Genomic DNA, 25,000 nt, shown 5'->3' on the forward strand with positions numbered 1-25,000 from the left:
AGGGGAGAGGAGAGGGGAGAGGGGAGGGGAGAGGGGAGAGGAGAGGGAGGGGAGGGGAGGGGAGAGGAGAGGGGAGGGGAGGGAGGGGAGGGGGAGGGGAGAGGAGAGGAGAGGAGAGGAGAGGAGAGGGGAGGGGAGGGGAGAGGGGAGAGGGGAGGGGAGGGGAGGAGAGGGAGGGAGGGGAGGGGAGGGGAGGGGGAGGGGAGGGAGGACATATTTCAAGAGTAATTGTAAAGACCATGATAACAATCTCAGCAATATGATGCAGATGAGGAGGAAAAGGTCAAGGAAAAGGAAAGGAAGGAGTGGAGGAGATAAAAGTGTGATACTGTTTACTGTTGATTTTTTTGCAACACCTTATTGAATATAAATATGTGTACAAAACATTAGGAACACCTTCCTAATGTTGAGGCATGGATTCAATAAGGTATCGAAAGCGTTCCACAGGGATGCTGGCCCATGTTGACTCCAATGCTTCCTACAGTTGTGTCAGGTTGGCTGGATGTCCTTTGGGTGGTGGACCATTCTTGATACACACAGAAAAGTGTGAAAAACCTAGTAACTTTGCTGTTCTTGACACACTCAAACCGGTGTGCCTGGCACATACTACCATACGCCGTTCAAAGTCACTTATATAGTTTGTCTTGACCATTCTCCCTCTGAATGGCACATATACACAATCCATCTCTCAATTGTCTCAAGGCTTTAAAATCCTTCTTCAACCTGTCTCCTCCCCTTCATCTACCTACACTGATTGAAGTGGATTTAACAAGTGACATCAATAAGGCATCATAGCTTTCAACTGGATTCAACTGGTTAGTCTTTATTTATTTATTTATTTTATATAAAGTCTTTATTTATTATATATATATTGAAATATAATATACAATATACCTTACTAGTCAGTATACCTTATATATACAGTTGAAGTCGGAAGTTTACATTCACTTAGGTTGGAGTCATTAAAACTCGTTTTTCAACCACTCCACAAATTTCTTGTTAACAAACTATAGTTTTGGCAAGTCGGTTAGGACATCTACTTTGTGCATGACAGCAGTAATTGTTTTTTGTTTTTTTCCAACAATTGTTTACAGACAGATTATTTCACCTCTGTATCACAATTCCAGTGGGCCAGAGGTTTACATACACTAAGTTGACAGCCTTTAAACAGCTCGGAAAATTCCAGAAAACGATGTCATGGCTTTAGAAGCTTCTGATAGGCTAATTGACATCATTTGAGCCAATTGGAGGTGTACCTGTGGATGTATTTCAAGGCCTACCTTCAACTCAGTGCCTCTTTGCTTGACATCATGGGAAAATCAAAAGAAATCAGCCAAGACCTCAGAAAATAAATTGTAGACCTCCACAAGTCTGGTTCATCCTTGGGAGCAATTTCTAAACGCCTGAAGGTACCACGTTCATCTGTACACACAATAATAGTACGCAAGTATAAATACCATGGGACCACGTAGCCGTCATACCACTCAGGAAGGACACGTGTTCTGTCTCCTAGAGATGAACGTACTTTGGTGCGAAAAGTGCAAATCAATCCCAGAACAACAACAAAGGACCTTGTGGAGATGCTGGAGGAAACAGGTACAAAAGTATCTTTTTCCATAGTCAAACGAGTCCTATATCGACAAAACCTGAAAGGCCGCTCAGCAAGGAAGAAGCCACTACTCCAAAATCGCCATAAAAAAAGCCAGACTACGGTTTGCTATGGCACATGGGGACAAAGATCATACTTTTTGGAGAAATGTCCTCTGGTCTTTATGAAACCAGAGTGGCAGCATCATGTTGTGGGGATGCTTTGCTGCAGGAGGGACTAATGCACTTCACAAAATAGATTTTATCATGAGTAAGGAAATATTGAAGCAACATCTTAAGACATCAGTCAGGAAGTTAAAGCTTGGTCGCAAATGGGTCTTCCAAATGGACAATGACCCCAAGCTTTCTTCCATAGTCGTGGAAAAATGGCTTAAGGACAACAAAGTCAAGGTATTGGAGTGGCCATCACAAAGACCTGACCTCAATCCCATAGAAGATTTGTGGGTAGAACTGAAAAAGCGTGTGCAAGCAAGGAGGCCTACAAACCTGACTCAGTTACACCAGCTCTGTCAGGAGGAATGGGCCAACATTCACCCAACTTATTGTGGGAAGCTTGTGGAAGGCTACCCGAAACATTTGACCCAAGTTAAACAATTTAAAGGCAATGCTACCAAATACCAATTGAGTGAATGTAAACTTCTGACCCACTGGGAATGTGATGAAAGAAATAAAAGCTGAAATAAATCATTATCTCTACTATTATTATAACATTTCACATTCTTAAAATAAAGTGGTGATCCTAACTGACCTAAAACAGGGAAGTTTTACCAGGATTAAATGTATTTGGCGTATGTAAGGTGTATGTAAACTTCCTACTTCAACTGTGTATATATATATTTCAAAAACATGTTTTTTAAGGATGATTGCCTATTCGTGCTTTGAGATTCTCTTTTTGTTATTTTTTGGTTGTTGATTTGGACAATTAACATTGAGAGTTTAGAGAAAATTCAATGTTAACTTTATCATTGAAAGAATGGTATTTGTTCACTTGATTGTAATCTAACGATTACAATGTACTCATCTTTGCTCTCATATTGACACAGTATTTCTCTGAACTTTAAAAAGGTAACTTGGTTTGTGATCCAAGCTGATTGTTACAGAAAGAGAGTACACAGAATATAGAAAAGGAAAACAAGGTGGATGAGAATATTAGTAGTTGGAGAAAGAGGAGAGGAGGGAGGAAAAAGAGGAGAGGATATGAGAGAGTTGCATAGATTCACAGGGGATGGGCTGAGATGAGGAGAGGAGACAAGGAGGAGGAAGAGGAGATACGAGAGAAAAGAGGAGGTGGGGGAATGAGGAGTGAGACAGAGAAAAGAGGAGGCGGGGGAATGAGACAGAGAAAAGAGGAGGTGGGGGAATGAGGAGTGAGACAGAGAAAAGAGGAGGCGGGGGAATGAGACAGAGAAAAGAGGAGGTGGGGGAATGAGGAGTGAGACAGAGAAAAGAGGAGGTGGGGGCATGAGGAGTGAGACAGAGGAAAGAGGAGGTGGGGGAATGAGGAGTGAGACAGAGGAAAGAGGAGGTGGGGGAATTAGGAGTGAGACAGAGAAAAGAGGAGGTGGGGGAATGAAGAGTTAGACAGAGAAAATAGGTGGGGGAATGAGGAGTGAGACAGAGGAAAGAGGAGGTGGGGGAATGAGGAGTTAGACAGAGAAAAGAGGTGGGGGAATGAGGAGTGAGACAGAGGAAAGAGGAGGTGGGGGAATGAGGAGTTAGACAGAGAAAAGAGGTGGGGGAATGCGGAGTGAGACAGAGGAAAGAGGAGGTGGGGGAATGAGGAGTGAGACAGGGGAAGAGGAGGTGGGGGAATGAGGAGTGAGACAGAGGAAAGAGGAGGTGGGGAATGAGAAGTGAGACAGAGAAAAGAGGAGGTGGGGGAATGAGGAGTGAGAAAGAGGAAAGAAGAGGTGGGGGAATGAGGAGTGAGACAGAGGAAAGAGGTGGGGGAATGAGGAGTGAGACAGAGGAAAGAGGAGGTGGGGGAATGAGGAGTGAGACAGAGGAAAGAGGAGGTGGGGGAATGAGGAGTGAGACAGGGAAAGAGGAGGTGGGGGAATGAGGAGTGAGACAGGGGAAAGAGGAGGTGGGGGAATGAGGAGTTAGACAGGGGAAAGAGGAGGTGGGGGAATGAGGAGTGAGACAGAGGAAAGATGAGGTGGGGGAATGAGGAGTGAGACAGGGGAAAGAGGAGGTGGGGAATGAGGAGTGAGACAGAGGAAAGAGGTGGGGGAATGAGGAGTGAGACAGAGGAAAGAGGAGGTGGGGGAATGAGGAGTGAGACAGAGGAAAGAGGAGGTGGGGGAATGAGGAGTGAGACAGGGGAAAGAGGAGGTGGGGGAATGAGGAGTGAGACAGGGGAAAGAGGAGGTGGGGGAATGAGGAGTTAGACAGGGGAAAGAGGAGGTGGGGGAATGAGGAGTGAGACAGAGGAAAGATGTGGTGGGGAATGAGGAGTGAGACAGGGGAAAGAGGAGGTGGGGGAATGAGGAGTGAGACAGGGGAAAGAGGAGGTGGGGGAATGAGGAGTGAGACAAGGGGAAGAGGAGGTGGGGGAATGAGGAGTGAGACAGGGGAAAGAGGAGGTGGGGGAATGAGGATTGAGACAGAGAAAAGAGGAGGTGGGGGAATGAGGAGTGAGACAGAGGAAAGAGGAGGGGGGAATGAGGAGTGAGACAGAGAAAATAGGAGGTGGGGGAATGAGGAGTGAGACAGAGGAAAGAGGAGGTGGGGGAATGAGGAGTGAGACAGAGGAAAGAAGAGATGGGGGAATGAGGAGTGAGACAGAGGAAAGAGGAGGTGGGGAATGAGGAGTGAGACAGAGGAAAGAGGAGGTGGGGGAATGAGGAGTGAGACAGAGGAAAGAAGAGGTGGGGGAATGAGGAGTGAGACAGAGGAAAGAGTTGGGGAATGAGGAGTGAGACAGAGGAAAGAGGAGGTGGGGGAATGGGGAGTGAGACAGAGGAAAGAATAGGTGGGGGAATGAGGATTGAGACAGAGGAAAGAGGATGTGGGGGAATGAGGAGTGAGACAGGGGAAAGAGGAGGTGGGGGAATGAGGAGTTAGACAGGGGAAAGAGGAGGTGGGGGAATGAGGAGTTAGACAGGGGAAAGAGGAGGTGGGGGAATGAGGAGTGAGACAGAGGAAAGAGGAGGTGGGGGAATGAGGAGTGAGACAGGGGAAAGAGGAGGTGGGGGAATGAGGAGTGAGACAGGGGAAAGAGGAGGTGGGGGAATGAGGAGTGAGACAGAGGAAAGATGAGGTGGGGGAATGAGGAGTGAGACAGGGGAAAGAGGAGGTGGGGGAATGAGGAGTGAGACAAGGGGAAGAGGAGGTGGGGGAATGAGGAGTGAGACAGGGGAAAGAGGAGGTGGGGGGATGAGGATTGAGACAGAGAAAAGAGGAGGTGGGGCAATGAGGAGTGAGACAGAGGAAATAGGAGGTGGGGGAATGAGGAGTGAGACAGAGAAAATAGGAGGTGGGGGAATGAGGAGTGAGACAGAGGAAAGAGGAGGTGGGGGAATGAGGAGTTAGACAGAGAAAAGAGGTGGGGGAATGAGGAGTGAGACAGAGGAAAAAGGAGGTGGGGGAATGAGGAGTGAGACAGAGGAAAGAGGAGGTGGGGAATGAGGAGTGAGACAGAGGAAAGAGGAGGTGGAGGAATGAGGAGTGAGACAGAGGAAAGAAGAGGTGGGGGAATGAGGAGTGAGACAGAGGAAAGAGTTGGGGAATGAGGAGTGAGACAGAGGAAAGAAGAGGTGGGGGAATGAGGAGTGAGACAGGGGAAAGAGGAGGTGGGGGAATGAGGAGTTAGACAGGGGAAAGAGGAGGTGGGGGAATGAGGAGTGAGACAGAGGAAAGAGGAGGTGGGGGAATGAGGAGGGAGACAGGGGGAAGAGGAGGTGGGGGAATGAGGAGTGAGACAGAGGAAAGAGGAGGTGGAGGAATGAGGAGTGAGACAGAGGAAAGAAGAGGTGGGGGAATGAGGAGTGAGACAGAGGAAAGATTTGGGGAATGAGGAGTGAGACAGAGGAAAGAGGAGGTGGGGGAATGAGGAGTGAGACAGAGGAAAGAAGAGGTGGGGGAATGAGGCGTGAGACAGAGGAAAGAGGAGGTGGGGGAATGAGGAGTGAGACAGGGGAAAGAGGAGGTGGGGGAATGAGGAGTGAGACAGGGGAAAGAGGAGGTGGGGGAATGAGGAGTTAGACAGGGGAAAGAGGAGGTGGGGGAATGAGGAGTGAGACAGAGGAAAGAGGAGGTGGGGGAATGAGGAGTGAGACAGAGGAAAGAGGAGGTGGGGGAATGAGGAGTGAGACAGAGGAAAGAGGAGGTGGGGGAATGAGGAGTGAGACAGGGGAAAAGGTGGGTGGGGGAATGAAGAGTGAGAAAGAGTTAATAGGAGAAAGATGAAGCTCCCCTAGTCAGAACATTCACTGTCTCACCCCAGTCAGGTCAAACCAACAAACAACAGCAACACTCACTCAGACTGACTCTAAAAGTGAACTCTGACCCTAACATCTGAACCCTGGCTTTCACTCTTAGCTGCTGATGTTCAGTCTGACTCCGACCCAAGCTAAACTCATACCCCATCATGGCTCCTGTGGAGCAGGAACTGTGCAGGCCTACATGAACAGAGCTGCTGGATCCAGATTGGATTTACAGGAAAGGCTTTTGCCATTTGACATGAGGGTGTCAGTACAGCATTCAATTCCATACAGTACATAAAGTTCAGTCTGTTCAAATATACCTTAACATATGCTCTGTGAAGATTTGACACCAGCGAGTTCAGAAGTTGATGATCAACACACACTCTGTCTGCATCGTTTCTTTCTACTGTTCCGGTATGTGATGACAAACACTTGTCAAGTTCCTGTTATTGTTTCTGATGTAATTACTGTGTGTTTATGGTAATTGGTTTTAGCCTTGTGACTTCTCGGCAAAGGAACATAACCATAATATTAACTAATTACTTCATTATTAGAATTTTTTGTTTGTCTTTGACAGAAACATTGATTTATGATCTAGGAATAATTTATTGTATTATATTCTTCTCTCTGTCAGGAACAGAACCCTATTCTATTCTTGTCTCTGTCAGGAACAGAACCCTATTATATTCTTGTCTCTGTCAGGAACAGAACCCTATTCTATTATTCTCTCTGTCAGGAACAGAACCCCATTCTATTCTTGTCTCTGTCAGGAACAGAACCCTATTCTATTCTTGTCTCTGTCAGGAACAGAACCCTATTATATTATTCTCTCTGTCAGGAACAGAACCCTATTCTATTCTTGTCTCTGTCAGGAACAGAACCCTATTATATTATTCTCTCTGTCAGGAACAGAACCCTATTCTATTATTCTCTCTGTCAGGAACAGAACCCTATTCTATTATTCTCTCTGTCAGGAACAGAACCCTATTCTATTATTATCTCTGTCAGGAACATAACCCTATTCTATTTCAGCATGGTGAGATCCAGGAGGAGACAACATTCTATTGTTTAAGTCCCTATCTAAATTTGTGACCAATAATGCTTCAAATAGCCATCCTCTCATGCATTTAACCATACACACACCACGTGCCAAGCTAGCCCTTACCGCAAAACTCAATCCCGCTGCCATGACGCATTGACAAGCACACACACATGCACGTGCCCACGCACAAACGTATATATGTGTGTGTGTGTTAGCGATGGGGTCATGGTGTGGGCAGAGACTGTTATTTTTAGGGGAAAATGAGCACTAGTGGAGACAGCAGCAGAGCAGGCACCAGGCAGAGCATGAAAACACACACACACACACACACACACACACACACACACACACACACACACACACACACACACACACACACACACACACACACACACACACACACACACACACACACACACACACACACACACACACACACACACACACACACACACACACACACAGTAGAAGAGAAAAGGCAATAAAAGCTATGAAATTAACCTCCCGCCTGGTTTTCTAATCCCCTGGCCCCAACAGGTTGAGACGGCTGTGTGTGTGTGTGTGTGTGTGTGTGTGTGTGTGTGTGTGTGTGTGTGTGTGTGTGTGTGTGTGTGTGTGTGTGTGTGTGTGTGTGTGTGTGTGTGTGTGTGTGTGTGTGTGTGTGTGTGTTTCATCAGACATCCACAATGCAGTTGTGCTTTTCCTCTGGTATTATTAGGGCTCTATGTTAGCCTGTGTGTTAGCCTGTGTGTTAGCCTGTGTCTTAGCCTGTGTGTTAGCCTGTGTGTTAGCCTGTGTGTTAGCCTGTGGGTTAGCCTGTGTGTTAGCCTGTGTGTTAGCCTGTAGGTTTGCCTGTGGGTTAGCCTGTGTGTTAGCCTGTGTGTTAGCCTGTAGGTTTGCCTGTGGGTTAGCCTGTGGGTTAGCCTGTGGGTTAGCCTGTGTGTTAGCCTGTAGGTTAGCCTGTGGGTTAGCCTGTGGGTTAGCCTGTGGGTTTGCCTGTGGGTTAGCCTGTGGGTTAGCCTGTGGGTTAGCCTGTAGGTTTGCCTGTGGGTTAGCCTGTGGGTTAGCCTGTGGGTTAGCCTGTGGGTTAGCCATAGCATATTAGAGTGAGCGGCAGGGGGTCTGGGGACAGGCCGCTGACAGGAGGACAGGAATGTGACAACACGACTACAGCTTCATCACACAACTTCGTCACCACTGGTATTTATATTTGCTGTGTGTGGTGTGTGTCTGTTTGCAGTGTCTGAGTGTAGTGTGTGTGTCTGTTTGCAGTGTGAGGCGCCACAGTGTAGTGCAACGCCAAGGTCCCTGCTTTCTCTGGTTACTGATCAGCTGCCATCTCTTTATCGCCTGCCTGAAGCACAACTGACCATGGCCTTATAGTCTATTTCACGCACACCAATGCTGCTCAAAGGTGGTACTGCTCACAGTGTGTAAACCCTCATCAGACAGTCTAGAGAATCCTGAACAAAGGTGGTACTGCTCACAGTGTGTTAACCCTCATCAGACAGTCTAGAGAATCCTGAACAAAGGTGGTACTGCTCACAGTGTGTAAACCCTCATCAGACAGTCCAGAGAATCCTGAACAAAGGTGGTACTGCTGACAGTGTGTAAACCCTCATCAGACAGTCTAGAGAATCCTGAACAAAGGTGGTACTGCTCACAGTGTGTAAACCCTCATCAGACAGTCTAGAGAATCCTGAACAAAGGTGGTACTGCTCACAGTGTGTAAACCCTCATCAGACAGTCTAGAGAACCCTGAACAAAGGTGGTACTGCTCACAGTGTGTAAACCCTCATCAGACAGTCTAGAGAATCCTGAACAAAGGTGGTACTGCTCACAGTGTGTAAACCCTCATCAGACAGTCTAGAGAATCCTGAACAAAGGTGGTACTGCTCACAGTGTGTAAACCCTCATCAGACAGTCTAGAGAATCCTGAACAAAGGTGGTACTGCTCACAGTGTGTAAACCCTCATCAGACAGTCCAGAGAATCCTGAACAAAGGTGGTACTGCTGACAGTGTGTAAACCCTCATCAGACAGTCCAGAGAATCCTGAACAAAGGTGGTACTGCTCACAGTGTGTAAACCCTCATCAGACAGTCTAGAGAACCCTGAACAAAGGTGATACTGCTCACAGTGTGTAAACCCTCATCAGACAGTCAGACAGTCTAGAGAATCCTGAACAAAGGTGGTACTGCTCACAGTGTGTAAACCCTCATCAGACAGTCTAGAGAATCCTGAACAAAGGTGGTACTGCTCACAGTGTGTAAACCCTCATCAGACAGTCCAGAGAATCCTGAACAAAGGTGGTACTGCTGACAGTGTGTAAACCCTCATCAGACAGTCCAGAGAATCCTGAACAAAGGTGGTACTGCTCACAGTGTGTAAACCCTCATCAGACAGTCTAGAGAACCCTGAACAAAGGTGATACTGCTCACAGTGTGTAAACCCTCATCAGACAGTCTAGAGAATCCTGAACAAAGGTGGTACTGCTCACACTGTGTAAACCCTCATCAGACAGTCTAGAGAATCCTGAACAAAGGTGGTACTGCTCACAGTGTGTAAACCCTCATCAGACAGTCTAGAGAATCCTGAACAAAGGTGGTACTGCTCACAGTGTGTAAACCCTCATCAGACAGTCTAGAGAACCCTGAACAAAGGTGGTACTGCTCACAGTGTGTAAACCCTCATCAGACAGTCTAGAGAATCCTGAACAAAGGTGGTACTGCTCACAGTGTGTAAACCCTCATCAGACAGTCTAGAGAACCCTGAACAAAGGTGGTACTGCTCACAGTGTGTAAACCCTCATCAGACAGTCTAGAGAATCCTGAACAAAGGTGGTACTGCTCACAGTGTGTAAACCCTCATCAGACAGTCTAGAGAATCCTGAACAAAGGTGGTACTGCTCACAGTGTGTAAACCCTCATCAGACAGTCCAGAGAATCATGAACAAAGGTGGTACTGCTCACAGTGTGTAAACCCTCATCAGACAGTCTAGAGAATCCTGAACAAAGGTGGTACTGCTCACAGTGTGTAAACCCTCATCAGACAGTCTAGAGAATCCTGAACAAAGGTGGTACTGCTCACAGTGTGTAAACCCTCATCAGACAGTCTAGAGAATCCTGAACAAAGGTGGTACTGCTCACAGTGTGTAAACCTCATCAGACAGTCTAGAGAATCCTGAACAAAGGTGGTACTGCTCACAGTGTGTAAACCCTCATCAGACAGTCTAGAGAATCCTGAACAAAGGTGGTACTGCTCACAGTGTGTAAACCCTCATCAGACAGTCTAGAGAATCCTGAACAAAGGTGGTACTGCTCACAGTGTGTAAACCCTCATCAGACAGTCTAGAGAATCCTGAACAAAGGTGGTACTGCTCACAGTGTGTAAACCCTCATCAGACAGTCTAGAGAATCCTGAACAAAGGTGGTACTGCTCACAGTGTGAGAACCCTGAAACCCTCATCAGACAGTCTAGAGAATCCTGAACAAAGGTGGTACTGCTCACAGTGTGTAAACCCTCATCAGACAGTCTAGAGAATCCTGAACAAAGGTGGTACTGCTCACAGTGTGTAAACCCTCATCAGACAGTCTAGAGAATCCTGAACAAAGGTGGTACTGCTCACAGTGTGTAAACCCTCATCAGACAGTCTAGAGAATCCTGAACAAAGGTGGTACTGCTCACAGTGTGTAAACCCTCATCAGACAGTCTAGAGAATCCTGAACAAAGGTGGTACTGCTCACAGTGTGTTAACCCTCATCAGACAGTCTAGAGAATCCTGAACAAAGGTGGTACTGCTCACAGTGTGTAAACCCTCATCAGACAGTCTAGAGAACCCTGAACAAAGGTGGTACTGCTCACAGTGTGTAAACCCTCATCAGACAGTCTAGAGAATCCTGAACAAAGGTGGTACTGCTCACAGTGTGTAAACCCTCATCAGACAGTCTAGAGAATCCTGAACAAAGGTGGTACTGCTCACAGTGTGTAAACCCTCATCAGACAGTCTAGAGAATCCTGAACAAAGGTGGTACTGCTCACAGTGTGTAAACCCTCATCAGACAGTCTAGAGAATCCTGAACAAAGGTGGTACTGCTCACAGTGTGTAAACCCTCATCAGACAGTCTAGAGAACCCTGAACAAAGGTGGTACTGCTCACAGTGTGTAAACCCTCATCAGACAGTCTAGAGAATCCTGAACAAAGGTGGTACTGCTCACAGTGTGTAAACCCTCATCAGACAGTCTAGAGAATCCTGAACAAAGGTGGTACTGCTCACAGTGTGTAAACCCTCATCAGACAGTCTAGAGAATCCTGAACAAAGGTGGTACTGCTCCTGAACAGTGTACTGTAAACCCTCATCAGACAGTCTAGAGAATCCTGAACAAAGGTGGTACTGCTCACAGTGTGTAAACCCTCATCAGACAGTCTAGAGAATCCTGAACAAAGGTGGTACTGCTCACAGTGTGTAAACCCTCATCAGACAGTCTAGAGAATCCTGAACAAAGGTGGTACTGCTCACAGTGTGTAAACCCTCATCAGACAGTCTAGAGAATCCTGAACAAAGGTGGTACTGCTCACAGTGTGTAAACCCTCATCAGACAGTCTAGAGAATCCTGAACAAAGGTGGTACTGCTCACAGTGTGTAAACCCTCATCAGACAGTCTAGAGAATCCTGAACAAAGGTGGTACTGCTCACAGTGTGTAAACCCTCATCAGACAGTCTAGAGAATCCTGAACAAAGGTGGTACTGCTCACAGTGTGTAAACCCTCATCAGACAGTCTAGAGAATCCTGAACAAAGGTGGTACTGCTCACAGTGTGTAAACCCTCATCAGACAGTCTAGAGAATCCTGAACAAAGGTGGTACTGCTCACAGTGTGTAAACCCTCATCAGACAGTCTAGAGAATCCTGAACAAAGGTGGTACTGCTCACAGTGTGTAAACCCTCATCAGACAGTCTAGAGAATCCTGAACAAAGGTGGTACTGCTCACAGTGTGTAAAATCCCTCATCAGACAGTCTAGAGAATCCTGAACAAAGGTGGTACTGCTCACAGTGTGTAAACCCTCATCAGACAGTCTAGAGAATCCTGAACAAAGGTGGTACTGCTCACAGTGTGTAAACCCATCATCAGACAGTGGTACTGCTCAGAGAATCCTGAACAAAGGTGGTACTGCTCACAGTGTGTAAACCCTCATCAGACAGTCTAGAGAATCCTGAACAAAGGTGGTACTGCTCACAGTGTGTAAACCCTCATCAGACAGTCTAGAGAATCCTGAACAAAGGTGGTACTGCTCACAGTGTGTAAACCCTCATCAGACAGTCTAGAGAATCCTGAACAAAGGTGGTACTGCTCACAGTGTGTAAACCCTCATCAGACAGTCTAGAGAATCCTGAACAAAGGTGGTACTGCTCACAGTGTGTAAACCCTCATCAGACAGTCTAGAGAATCCTGAACAAAGGTGGTACTGCTCACAGTGTGTAAACCCTCATCAGACAGTCTAGAGAATCCTGAACAAAGGTGGTACTGCTCACAGTGTGTAAACCCTCATCAGACAGTCTAGAGAATCCTGAACAAAGGTGGTACTGCTCACAGTGTGTAAACCCTCATCAGACAGTCTAGAGAATCCTGAACAAAGGTGGTACTGCTCATCAGTGTGAACAAAGGTGGTAAACCCTCATCAGACAGTCTAGAGAATCCTGAACAAAGGTGGTACTGCTCACAGTGTGTAAACCCTCATCAGACAGTCTAGAGAATCCTGAACAAAGGTGGTACTGCTCACAGTGTGTAAACCCTCATCAGACAGTCTAGAGAATCCTGAACAAAGGTGGTACTGCTCACAGTGTGTAAACCCTCATCAGACAGTCTAGAGAATCCTGAACAAAGGTGGTACTGCTCACAGTGTGTAAACCCTCATCAGACAGTCTAGAGAATCCTGAACAAAGGTGGTACTGCTCACAGTGTGTAAACCCTCATCAGACAGTCTAGAGAATCCTGAACAAAGGTGGTACTGCTCACAGTGTGTAAACCCTCATCAGACAGTCTAGAGAATCCTGAACAAAGGTGGTACTGCTCACAGTGTGTAAACCCTCATCAGACAGTCTAGAGAATCCTGAACAAAGGTGGTACTGCTCACAGTGTGTAAACCCTCATCAGACAGTCTAGAGAATCCTGAACAAAGGTGGTACTGCTCACAGTGTGTAAACCAGTGAACAAAGGTGGTACTGCTCACAGTGTGTAAACCCTCATCAGACAGTCTAGAGAACCTGAACAAAGGTGGTACTGCTCACAGTGTGTAAACCCTCATCAGACAGTCTAGAGAATCCTGAACAAAGGTGGTACTGCTCACAGTGTGTAAACCCTCATCAGACAGTCTAGAGAATCCTGAACAAAGGTGGTACTGCTCACAGTGTGTAAACCCTCATCAGACAGTCTAGAGAATCCTGAACAAAGGTGGTACTGCTCACAGTGTGTAAACCCTCATCAGACAGTCTAGAGAATCCTGAACAAAGGTGGTACTGCTCACAGTGTGTAAACCCTCATCAGACAGTCTAGAGAATCCTGAACAAAGGTGGTACTGCTCACAGTGTGTAAACCCTCATCAGACAGTCTAGAGAATCCTGAACAAAGGTGGTACTGCTCACAGTGTGTAAACCCTCATCAGACAGTCTAGAGAATCCTGAACAAAGGTGGTACTGCTCACAGTGTGTAAACCCTCATCAGACAGTCTAGAGAATCCTGAACAAAGGTGGTACTGCTCACAGTGTGTAAACCCTCATCAGACAGTCTAGAGAATCCTGAACAAAGGTGGTACTGCTCACAGTGTGTAAACCCTCATCAGACAGTCTAGAGAATCCTGAACAAAGGTGGTACTGCTCACAGTGTGTAAACCCTCATCAGACAGTCTAGAGAATCCTGAACAAAGGTGGTACTGCTCACAGTGTGTAAACCCTCATCAGACAGTCTAGAGAATCCTGAACAAAGGTGGTACTGCTCACAGTGTGTAAACCCTCATCAGACAGTCTAGAGAATCCTGAACAAAGGTGGTACTGCTCACAGTGTGTAAACCCTCATCAGACAGTCTAGAGAATCCTGAACAAAGGTGGTACTGCTCACAGTGTGTAAACCCTCATCAGACAGTCTAGAGAATCCTGAACAAAGGTGGTACTGCTCACAGTGTGTAAACCCTCATCAGACAGTCTAGAGAATCCTGAACAAAGGTGGTACTGCTCACAGTGTGTAAACCCTCATCAGACAGTCTAGAGAATCCTGAACAAAGGTGGTACTGCTCACAGTGTGTAAACCCTCATCAGACAGTCTAGAGAATCCTGAACAAAGGTGGTACTGCTCACAGTGTGTAAACCCTCATCAGACAGTCTAGAGAATCCTGAACAAAGGTGGTACTGCTCACAGTGTGTAAACCTCATCAGACAGTCTAGAGAATCCTGAACAAAGGTGGTACTGCTCACAGTGTGTAAACCCTCATCAGACAGTCTAGAGAATCCTGAACAAAGGTGGTACTGCTCACAGTGTGTAAACCCTCATCAGACAGTCTAGAGAATCCTGAACAAAGGTGGTACTGCTCACAGTGTGTAAACCCTCATCAGACAGTCTAGAGAATCCTGAACAAAGGTGGTACTGCTCACAGTGTGTAAACCCTCATCAGACAGTCTAGAGAATCCTGAACAAAGGTGGTACTGCTCACAGTGTCAAGACCCTCATCAGACAGTCTAGAGAATCCTGAACAAAGGTGGTACTGCTCACAGTGTGTAAACCCTCATCAGACAGTCTAGAGAATCCTGAACAAAGGTGGTACTGCTCACAGTGTGTAAACCCTCATCAGACAGTCTAGAGAATCCTGAACAAAGGTGGTACTGCTCACAGTGTGTAAACCCTCATCAGACAGTCTAGAGAATCCTGAACAAAGGTGGTACTGCTCACAGTGTGTAAACCCTCATCAGACAGTCTAGAGAATCCTGAACAAAGGTGGTACTGCTCACAGTGTGTAAACCCTCATCAGACAGTCTAGAGAATCCTGAACAAAGGTGGTACTGCTCACAGTGTGTAAACCCTCATCAGACAGTCTAGAGAATCCTGAACAAAGGTGGTACTGCTCACAGTGTGTAAACCCTCATCAGACAGTCTAGAGAATCCTGAACAAAGGTGGTACTGCTCACAGTGTGTAAACCCTCATCAGACAGTCTAGAGAATCCTGAACAAAGGTGGTACTGCTCACAGTGTGTAAACCCTCATCAGACAGTCTAGAGAATCCTGAACAAAGGTGGTACTGCTCACAGTGTGTAAACCCTCATCAGACAGTCTAGAGAATCCTGAACAAAGGTGGTACTGCTCACAGTGTGTAAACCCTCATCAGACAGTCTAGAGAATCCTGAACAAAGGTGGTACTGCTCACAGTGTGTAAACCCTCATCAGACAGTCTAGAGAATCCTGAACAAAGGTGGTACTGCTCACAGTGTGTAAACCCTCATCAGACAGTCTAGAGAATCCTGAACAAAGGTGGTACTGCTCACAGTGTGTAAACCCTCATCAGACAGTCTAGAGAATCCTGAACAAAGGTGGTACTGCTCACAGTGTGTAAACCCTCATCAGACAGTCTAGAGAATCCTGAACAAAGGTGGTACTGCTCACAGTGTGTAAACCAGTCTCATCAGACAGTCTAGAGAATCCTGAACAAAGGTGGTACTGCTCACAGTGTGTAAACCCTCATCAGACAGTCTAGAGAATCCTGAACAAAGGTGGTACTGCTCACAGTGTGTAAACCCTCATCAGACAGTCTAGAGAATCCTGAACAAAGGTGGTACTGCTCACAGTGTGTAAACCCTCATCAGACAGTCTAGAGAATCCTGAACAAAGGTGGTACTGCTCACAGTGTGTAAACCCTCATCAGACAGTCTAGAGAATCCTGAACAAAGGTGGTACTGCTCACAGTGTGTAAACCCTCATCAGACAGTCTAGAGAATCCTGAACAAAGGTGGTACTGCTCACAGTGTGTAAACCCTCATCAGACAGTCTAGAGAATCCTGAACAAAGGTGGTACTGCTCACAGTGTGTAAACCCTCATCAGACAGTCTAGAGAATCCTGAACAAAGGTGGTACTGCTCACAGTGTGTAAACCCTCATCAGACAGTCTAGAGAATCCTGAACAAAGGTGGTACTGCTCACAGTGTGTAAACCCTCATCAGACAGTCTAGAGAATCCTGAACAAAGGTGGTACTGCTCACAGTGTGTAAACCCTCATCAGACAGTCTAGAGAATCCTGAACAAAGGTGGTACTGCTCACAGTGTGTAAACCCTCATCAGACAGTCTAGAACAAAGAATCCTGAAATCAACAAAGGTGGTACTGCTCACAGTGTGTAAACCCTCATCAGACAGTCTAGAGAATCCTGAACAAAGGTGGTACTGCTCACAGTGTGTAAACCCTCATCAGACAGTCTAGAGAATCCTGAACAAAGGTGGTACTGCTCACAGTGTGTAAACCCTCATCAGACAGTCTAGAGAATCCTGAACAAAGGTGGTACTGCTCACAGTGTGTAAACCCTCATCAGACAGTCTAGAGAATCCTGAACAAAGGTGGTACTGCTCACAGTGTGTAAACCCTCATCAGACAGTCTAGAGAATCCTGAACAAAGGTGGTACTGCTCACAGTGTGTAAACCCTCATCAGACAGTCTAGAGAATCCTGAACAAAGGTGGTACTGCTCACAGTGTGTAAACCCTCATCAGACAGTCTAGAGAATCCTGAACAAAGGTGGTACTGCTCACAGTGTGTAAACCCTCATCAGACAGTCTAGAGAATCCTGAACAAAGGTGGTACTGCTCACAGTGTGTAAACCCTCATCAGACAGTCTAGAGAATCCTGAACAAAGGTGGTACTGCTCACAGTGTGTAAACCCTCATCAGACAGTCTAGAGAATCCTGAACAAAGGTGGTACTGCTCACAGTGTGTAAACCCTCATCAGACAGTCTAGAGAATCCTGAACAAAGGTGGTACTGCTCACAGTGTGTAAACCCTCATCAGACAGTCTAGAGAATCCTGAACAAAGGTGGTACTGCTCACAGTGTGTAAACCCTCATCAGACAGTCTAGAGAATCCTGAACAAAGGTGGTACTGCTCACCCTCATCAGTGTGAACAAAGGTAAACCCTCATCAGACAGTCTAGAGAATCCTGAACAAAGGTGGTACTGCTCACAGTGTGTAAACCCTCATCAGACAGTCTAGAGAATCCTGAACAAAGGTGGTACTGCTCACAGTGTGTAAACCCTCATCAGACAGTCTAGAGAATCCTGAACAAAGGTGGTACTGCTCAAAGGTGGTACTGCTCACAGTGTGTAAACCCTCATCAGACAGTCTAGAGAATCCTGAACAAAGGTGGTACTGCTCACAGTGTGTAAACCCTCATCAGACAGTCTAGAGAATCCTGAACAAAGGTGGTACTGCTCACAGTGTGTAAACCCTCATCAGACAGTCTAGAGAATCCTGAACAAAGGTGGTACTGCTCACAGTGTGTAAACCCTCATCAGACAGTCTAGAGAATCCTGAACAAAGGTGGTACTGCTCACAGTGTGTAAACCCTCATCAGACAGTCTAGAGAATCCTGAACAAAGGTGGTACTGCTCACAGTGTGTAAACCCTCATCAGACAGTCTAGAGAATCCTGAACAAAGGTGGTACTGCTCACAGTGTGTAAACCCTCATCAGACAGTCTAGAGAATCCTGAACAAAGGTGGTACTGCTCACAGTGTGTAAACCCTCATCAGACAGTCTAGAGAATCCTGAACAAAGGTGGTACTGCTCACAGTGTGTAAACCCTCATCAGACAGTCTAGAGAATCCTGAACAAAGGTGGTACTGCTCACAGTGTGTAAACCCTCATCAGACAGTCTAGAGAATCCTGAACAAAGGTGGTACTGCTCACAGTGTGTAACCCTCATCAGACAGTCTAGAGAATCCTGAACAAAGGTGGTACTGCTCACAGTGTGTAAACCCTCATCAGACAGTCTAGAGAATCCTGAACAAAGGTGGTACTGCTCACAGTGTGTAAACCCTCATCAGACAGTCTAGAGAATCCTGAACAAAGGTGGTACTGCTCACAGTGTGTAAACCCTCATCAGACAGTCTAGAGAATCCTGAACAAAGGTGGTACTGCTCACAGTGTGTAAACCCTCATCAGACAGTCTAGAGAATCCTGAACAAAGGTGGTACTGCTCACAGTGTGTAAACCCTCATCAGACAGTCTAGAGAATCCTGAACAAAGGTGGTACTGCTCACAGTGTGTAAACCCTCATCAGACAGTCTAGAGAATCCTGAACAAAGGTGGTACTGCTCACAGTGTGTAAACCCTCATCAGACAGTCTAGAGAATCCTGAACAAAGGTGGTACTGCTCACAGTGTGTAAACCCTCATCAGACAGTCCAGAGAATCCTGAACAAAGGTGGTACTGCTCACAGTGTGTAAACCCTCATCAGACAGTCTAGAGAATCCTGAACAAAGGTGGTACTGCTCACAGTGTGTAAACCCTCATCAGACAGTCTAGAGAATCCTGAACAAAGGTGGTACTGCTCACAGTGTGTAAACCCTCATCAGACAGTCTAGAGAATCCTGAACAAAGGTGGTACTGCTCACAGTGTGTAAACCCTCATCAGACAGTCTAGAGAATCCTGAACAAAGGTGGTACTGCTCACAGTGTGTAAACCCTCATCAGACAGTCTAGAGAATCCTGAACAAAGGTGGTACTGCTCACAGTGTGTAAACCCAAAGGTGGTACTGCTCACAGTCATCAGACAGTCTAGAGAATCCTGAACAAAGGTGGTACTGCTCACAGTGTGTAAACCCTCATCAGACAGTCTAGAGAATCCTGAACAAAGGTGGTACTGCTCACAGTGTGTTAACCCTCATCAGACAGTCTAGAGAATCCTGAACAAAGGTGGTACTGCTCACAGTGTGTAAACCCTCATCAGACAGTCTAGAGAATCCTGAACAAAGGTGGTACTGCTCACAGTGTGTAAACCCTCATCAGACAGTCTAGAGAATCCTGAACAAAGGTGGTACTGCTCACAGTGTGTAAACCCTCATCAGACAGTCTAGAGAATCCTGAACAAAGGTGGTACTGCTCACAGTGTGTAAACCCTCATCAGACAGTCTAGAGAATCCTGAACAAAGGTGGTACTGCTCACAGTGTGTAAACCCTCATCAGACAGTCTAGAGAATCCTGAACAAAGGTGGTACTGCTCACAGTGTGTAAACCCTCATCAGACAGTCTAGAGAATCCTGAACAAAGGTGGTACTGCTCACAGTGTGTAAACCCTCATCAGACAGTCTAGAGAATCCTGAACAAAGGTGGTACTGCTCACAGTGTGTAAACCCTCATCAGACAGTCTAGAGAATCCTGAACAAAGGTGGTACTGCTCACAGTGTGTAAACCCTCATCAGACAGTCTAGAGAATCCTGAACAAAGGTGGTACTGCTCACAGTGTGTAAACCCTCATCAGACAGTCTAGAGAATCCTGAACAAAGGTGGTACTGCTCACAGTGTGTAAACCCTCATCAGACAGTCTAGAGAATCCTGAACAAAGGTGGTACTGCTCACAGTGTGTAAACCCTCATCAGACAGTCTGGAGAATCCTGAACAAAGGTGGTACTGCTCACAGTGTGTAAACCCTCATCAGACAGTCCAGAGAATCCTGAACAAAGGTGGTACTGCTCACAGTGTGTAAACCCTCATCAGACAGTCTAGAGAATCCTGAACAAAGGTGGTACTGCTCACAGTGTGTTAACCCTCATCAGACAGTCTAGAGAATCCTGAACAAAGGTGGTACTGCTCACAGTGTGTAAACCCTCATCAGACAGTCTAGAGAACCCTGAACAAAGGTGGTACTGCTCACAGTGTGTAAACCCTCATCAGACAGTCTAGAGAATCCTGAACAAAGGTGGTACTGCTCACAGTGTGTAAACCCTCATCAGACAGTCTAGAGAATCCTGAACAAAGGTGGTACTGCTCACAGTGTGTAAACCCTCATCAGACAGTCTAGAGAATCCTGAACAAAGGTGGTACTGCTCACAGTGTGTAAACCCTCATCAGACAGTCTAGAGAATCCTGAACAAAGGTGGTACTGCTCACAGTGTGTAAACCCTCATCAGACAGTCCAGAGAATCCTGAACAAAGGTGGTACTGCTCACAGTGTGTAAACCCTCATCAGACAGTCTAGAGAATCCTGAACAAAGGTGGTACTGCTCACAGTGTGTAAACCCTCATCAGACAGTCTAGAGAATCCTGAACAAAGGTGGTACTGCTCACAGTGTGTAAACCCTCATCAGACAGTCTAGAGAATCCTGAACAAAGGTGGTACTGCTCACAGTGTGTAAACCCTCATCAGACAGTCTAGAGAATCCTGAACAAAGGTGGTGCTGCTCACAGTGTGTAAACCCTCATCAGACAGTCTAGAGAATCCTGAACAAAGGTGGTACTGCTCACAGTGTGTAAACCCTCATCAGACAGTCTAGAGAATCCTGAACAAAGGTGGTACTGCTCACAGTGTGTAAACCCTCATCAGACAGTCCAGAGAATCATGAACAGGTTTGTCATTTGACAGAGCCAACATGGCGCAGTAAAATAAAAACATATTCTTTATCATAACAGACCAAGTTTAATATTTAATTGTCTTTGAATTTATATTTACTTATAGTTCAGCTTTAACTAGAAGAGCATGGCCATCGTTTATTCTCTCATTTCTTTACAACAAACCTGACAGCATATCAACTCAACACCTGAATTAAAACCAGCAGGTTCATGGTCGGCTTGGTTCAATCACCACTGACATTGGTCCTCAAAGGCTAATGGTCTTTACTAAGTTAAAGGAGTAACATATAGAATTTTTTTCAGAAAATGTCCACAATATATCTGCAGTAATAGTGGAATGACACTGCTTCACAATATATTTTCACAAAATGGCATTCTAAAATGCAGACATTCTATTTGACAACAGAAGCCAGACCGGCGTATGTTGTCAAGATGGGAAAACTGCACCCTCCCTCTCTTACATTGGTGTCACTCAAATGCATGGTCATCTCCTCCTCCTGCACAACGAACAATGGCAGACTGACAGAATGGGCCGATGTAGAAATCCCTCTGTCATTTCTGGGTTTCTACAATTCTACAATTTTTGCTGAATGTCAGTTTATTTCAGAAAACAAGCACTGAATTGTGTAGGGAATCATTGTACCATTTTAATAGCTTTGAAATATCTTTTCAATAACAAAAATAAATAAATGATAAAGCTGTTTGAAGTTAGTGGAGGAAACTGAAAGTTAAATAGTCTCCTCCATGATCCATGCTATCCGGGATCCTTGGGGTGTTGGATAGCGCTAACCTTTCCAGGATGTTGTGGAAAATGGGATGCGGGAAAGGGGGAAAGTTGTTTATATTCAGCCTAAGAGTTGTTGCAATTCATCTAGCTTCCACATGGACAAGATATTCTACATATAGCACCTTTAATATGTAGCTACTGTGGCATATTCCTTCAAACTGGGAGATCAAGTCAAGCAATAGTCTATGAAAACACTGCATGGGTGTTTAAAAAACAATTACTCAATGGATTTGAAGTTTCAAATGCGATGACCAATCTAAAACAAATAAACAAGGATTATGATCTTCTCCCCAGGGGCAATTCACGCGGCTTATGCTGAGTAAATAAATGAAATTGAAGCAAGAAACCAACACATCTAACCGCTGACGGGTCGCACGCACTCCGCTTTCCCTTTGACGCATGCCAGACGTCTGTCAGTTATATGATGACACGTCTAATCCCCCTCACACACACACACACACACACACACACACACACACACACACACACACACACACACACACACACACACACACACACACACACACACACACACACACACACACACACACACACACACACACACACACACACACACACACACACACACACACACACACACACACACACACACACACACACACACACACACACACAGGAGCCAGCTGTTTACCGGGCCTGGGAGCTGGAACCCCTCGAGCCTCGAGCAGGTGCAAGTCGCTAGCGCTAGGAGAGGAAAGGAAAAGGAGAGGAGGGTGAAAAGAAGGTGTTGACAGATCAACTAATGAACAGTAGTACTGCAGGCCAGTCAGCCTTCTGGGGAGGCTGTAGGAGCATGACTCAGACCTTAGTAGCCGATGAGTGGTTTAGAGAGGGAACCCGAAATTCACACGGGATTTCAGGCAATAAGAAAATGATTTAGGCCAAAACCAAATAGTTCACTCAACAGTGCTCTATCAAACTGTTATGACTAAAATAATTCGCTTACCCAAAATCTTAAGCAAATTCGAAATATAATTTTAAAGATTCATGAGATTTAGCAGGCTTAACGAATTGTATCCTAAATTGGAATCAATGATTTTCTCTTTGTTGTTTTGAAGAGCCAAAAAGGCAAAAAAAGCATGCAATTAGGTTATCCCCCCAAAATGTGTCGTAATAATTGTTCTAATAATTTAATAACTATTCCATCCGCTGACAATGTTCAATCGAATGATAATGTTAGAATAGCCTACACTGACTAACGTGCGTGATAAAATGAAACACCGTCACTAAAAACGTAAATAAATAATTGGATCGACTTGGAAATCATGATGACGTCATTGAGTTATGTATTACACAATTGTATCAGCTATTACCTGTAGGATAATTTAAATGTATATCTGCATGTCGCTACAGGCCTTTTCGATTTCAGCAAAGAACAACACAAGTATTTAAAAGATTATTGAGATCACCAAGAGAACATAGGCCTATAGAAATCATTTAGGCTATTTCATTTTTCTGCGTTAGCCAAGACAATTAAAATGCGGTGAGCCATAACAAGTTGAACATGTTTCAGGAATTGTTTTTTTTATATAGACGTCTACAAAGTGTGGACAATTATTCTAAATCGACCCTTTCATCGAAAACAGCTATTTTTCGTTAAATAATGTCTAAATCTCCTGCTCTTGTTCAATGAGCCTGCATAACATACATTAATAAGGAAATAACTCTGGGAAATAATACCAGCATGATGACATGCTCAGTAGCTCGAAATAATCTATTCGATCATATTCGATTCATTCATGAGACATATTGTGGATAGATTTGTATTAATGTGTATAAAGATCCACAGTTATATGCCCATGATTTCGATGCCAAAATTAGGGTATTACTTTCGAATTTCAAACCTCTTTAATAAAATGTACAAATTAATTAACATTTTGTCCATATACCTTCAAAATGTAGGCTACCTGACCTACATAAATATTTGTATTATTGTGCAAAATAGGCCAGGCCAATACATAGGCCTCATTTAAATGTATCACGCCAGTGACTGTTTACATGATCTGACCTAGAGAAAGTTTTCCTCCGCGGTGTTTCCTCTCTCGTCTACCAATGCTGTTCCCACCTGACAGGTCTCCTACCGGGCCCGGGGACACGGGGCTATGGGTTCAGGGGTGAGGGGGAGAGCTGTACATGCTCCCGGTTGGATCCCTCAAACAGAATAATCATATTTAGCAGACTAGCGAGGGTTTTCACTTCGCGTGGAACATGCCTGCACACGCCCGCGTTCTGCTCTCTCACCACGCCTTGAGTCAAAAAACACGAGCTGTCATCAAACCCTGTAGCAGTTATGAATAATCCACCATCTATGCGTAATATAATCACAAGGGCTGAATGGGTGTATCATTTGAAGACATTGTAATGTATTGGGATACTATGCATTCATCATGTATACAAGCTATAAATGCTTAATGCAAGATTGAATCATGGATATATGAACTCAAATAATGATCAGAATTGGGTAGGGCTATCCTCCTGTCTACAGAGCCCATTTCTGTCATACATGCACGATATTAAGTTCACCAGTTATTCACTACATGCCTCTCGCCATATGATACAAACACTAATCATTGAAATAAAAGTTGGTCACACAGTCTTTTAATGGTAAAAAAAGAAGGGCAGTAAAACAGAGTTGTTGCTCAGCTCTTTCTCTTGAGGTATGCAGACCCACCTAACCACCTCCCACGAGCTCCTCCGAGAGCAAGCACGCACATGCGACGGAACAGCGAGGCTCGCGCAGTGGGGAGAAACAGGCAACAATGTACAATGTGTCCATAGTGTAGTCTAGACCCAGTGACGTACTCTGTAGCCTACCCTTCACATTGCAGTGCACATGAGACAACTAAGACGGACAACTATATTTTTTTCTTACCAGGACAACTGAGACTGACAACTAATGGTGTTTTTAGACTGACAAATAGCCAATAATGGAATAGGTCATTCCACACTCAAGATGCCCTAAAAGTGACTTCAGCGATGTAAACAGCGAGGTGAGAGATGATCCTTATTGGACATAGGTGCAGACTGCAGACCAAATATAAGATTGTTAAGACGTAGCCTTTAGCATAATAAACCACAAGGATACTGCCGGCTGGATGAGTGGCCTGGTCACTAGTCGGGTTAACATTTCAACAAGACATGGCATTGAGCTGTGACCCTGCCGACAAAACACAGAGATCACAGAAACAGGGACAGAGACAGCGAAAATGACAGAAAGAATGACAGCGTTGGCGATAATGACAGGAACACGGAAACTAGGAAAGTAATAGGTTTGGGGTGGTTTGAGGAGAGATGGGAAAATGTTTTGGGAAGAGGCGAGGGAGGTAAAAGGAAAGAGTGTGTGAAGGGATGGGATGTGGAGGCAAGGCAGAGGTTGTGGGCAGAGAGGGGAAGATGCAGAGGTTAGAGAGAAATAGAGAGAGAGTTGGAGTCCACAAACTTCACTTACAGCCAGTTACTGGCGTTGGCCGAGAGCAGCGCGAGGAAGAGCATCAGCAGGGACCGTAAAACATATTCAGCGG

General features: G+C 45.5%; 1 protein-coding gene across 1 annotated transcript in view; it reads right to left on the reverse strand.

Annotated features, from left to right (window-relative positions):
• The window catches only part of LOC124003452 (protein Wnt-4a), a 90,147-nt gene that overhangs the window by 64,509 nt on the left and 638 nt on the right, over nucleotides 1–25,000 (reverse strand). The window contains exon 1 of the mRNA XM_046311721.1: nucleotides 24,928–25,000. This exon is cut by the window's right edge and continues 638 nt beyond it. Within this exon, the coding sequence (XP_046167677.1) occupies nucleotides 24,928–25,000 (73 nt within the window). The remainder of the gene's footprint in view (nucleotides 1–24,927) is intronic.

This window comes from Oncorhynchus gorbuscha, linkage group LG18 (genome assembly GCF_021184085.1).
Source record: "Oncorhynchus gorbuscha isolate QuinsamMale2020 ecotype Even-year linkage group LG18, OgorEven_v1.0, whole genome shotgun sequence".
NCBI classification, from domain to species: Eukaryota; Metazoa; Chordata; class Actinopteri; order Salmoniformes; family Salmonidae; genus Oncorhynchus; species Oncorhynchus gorbuscha.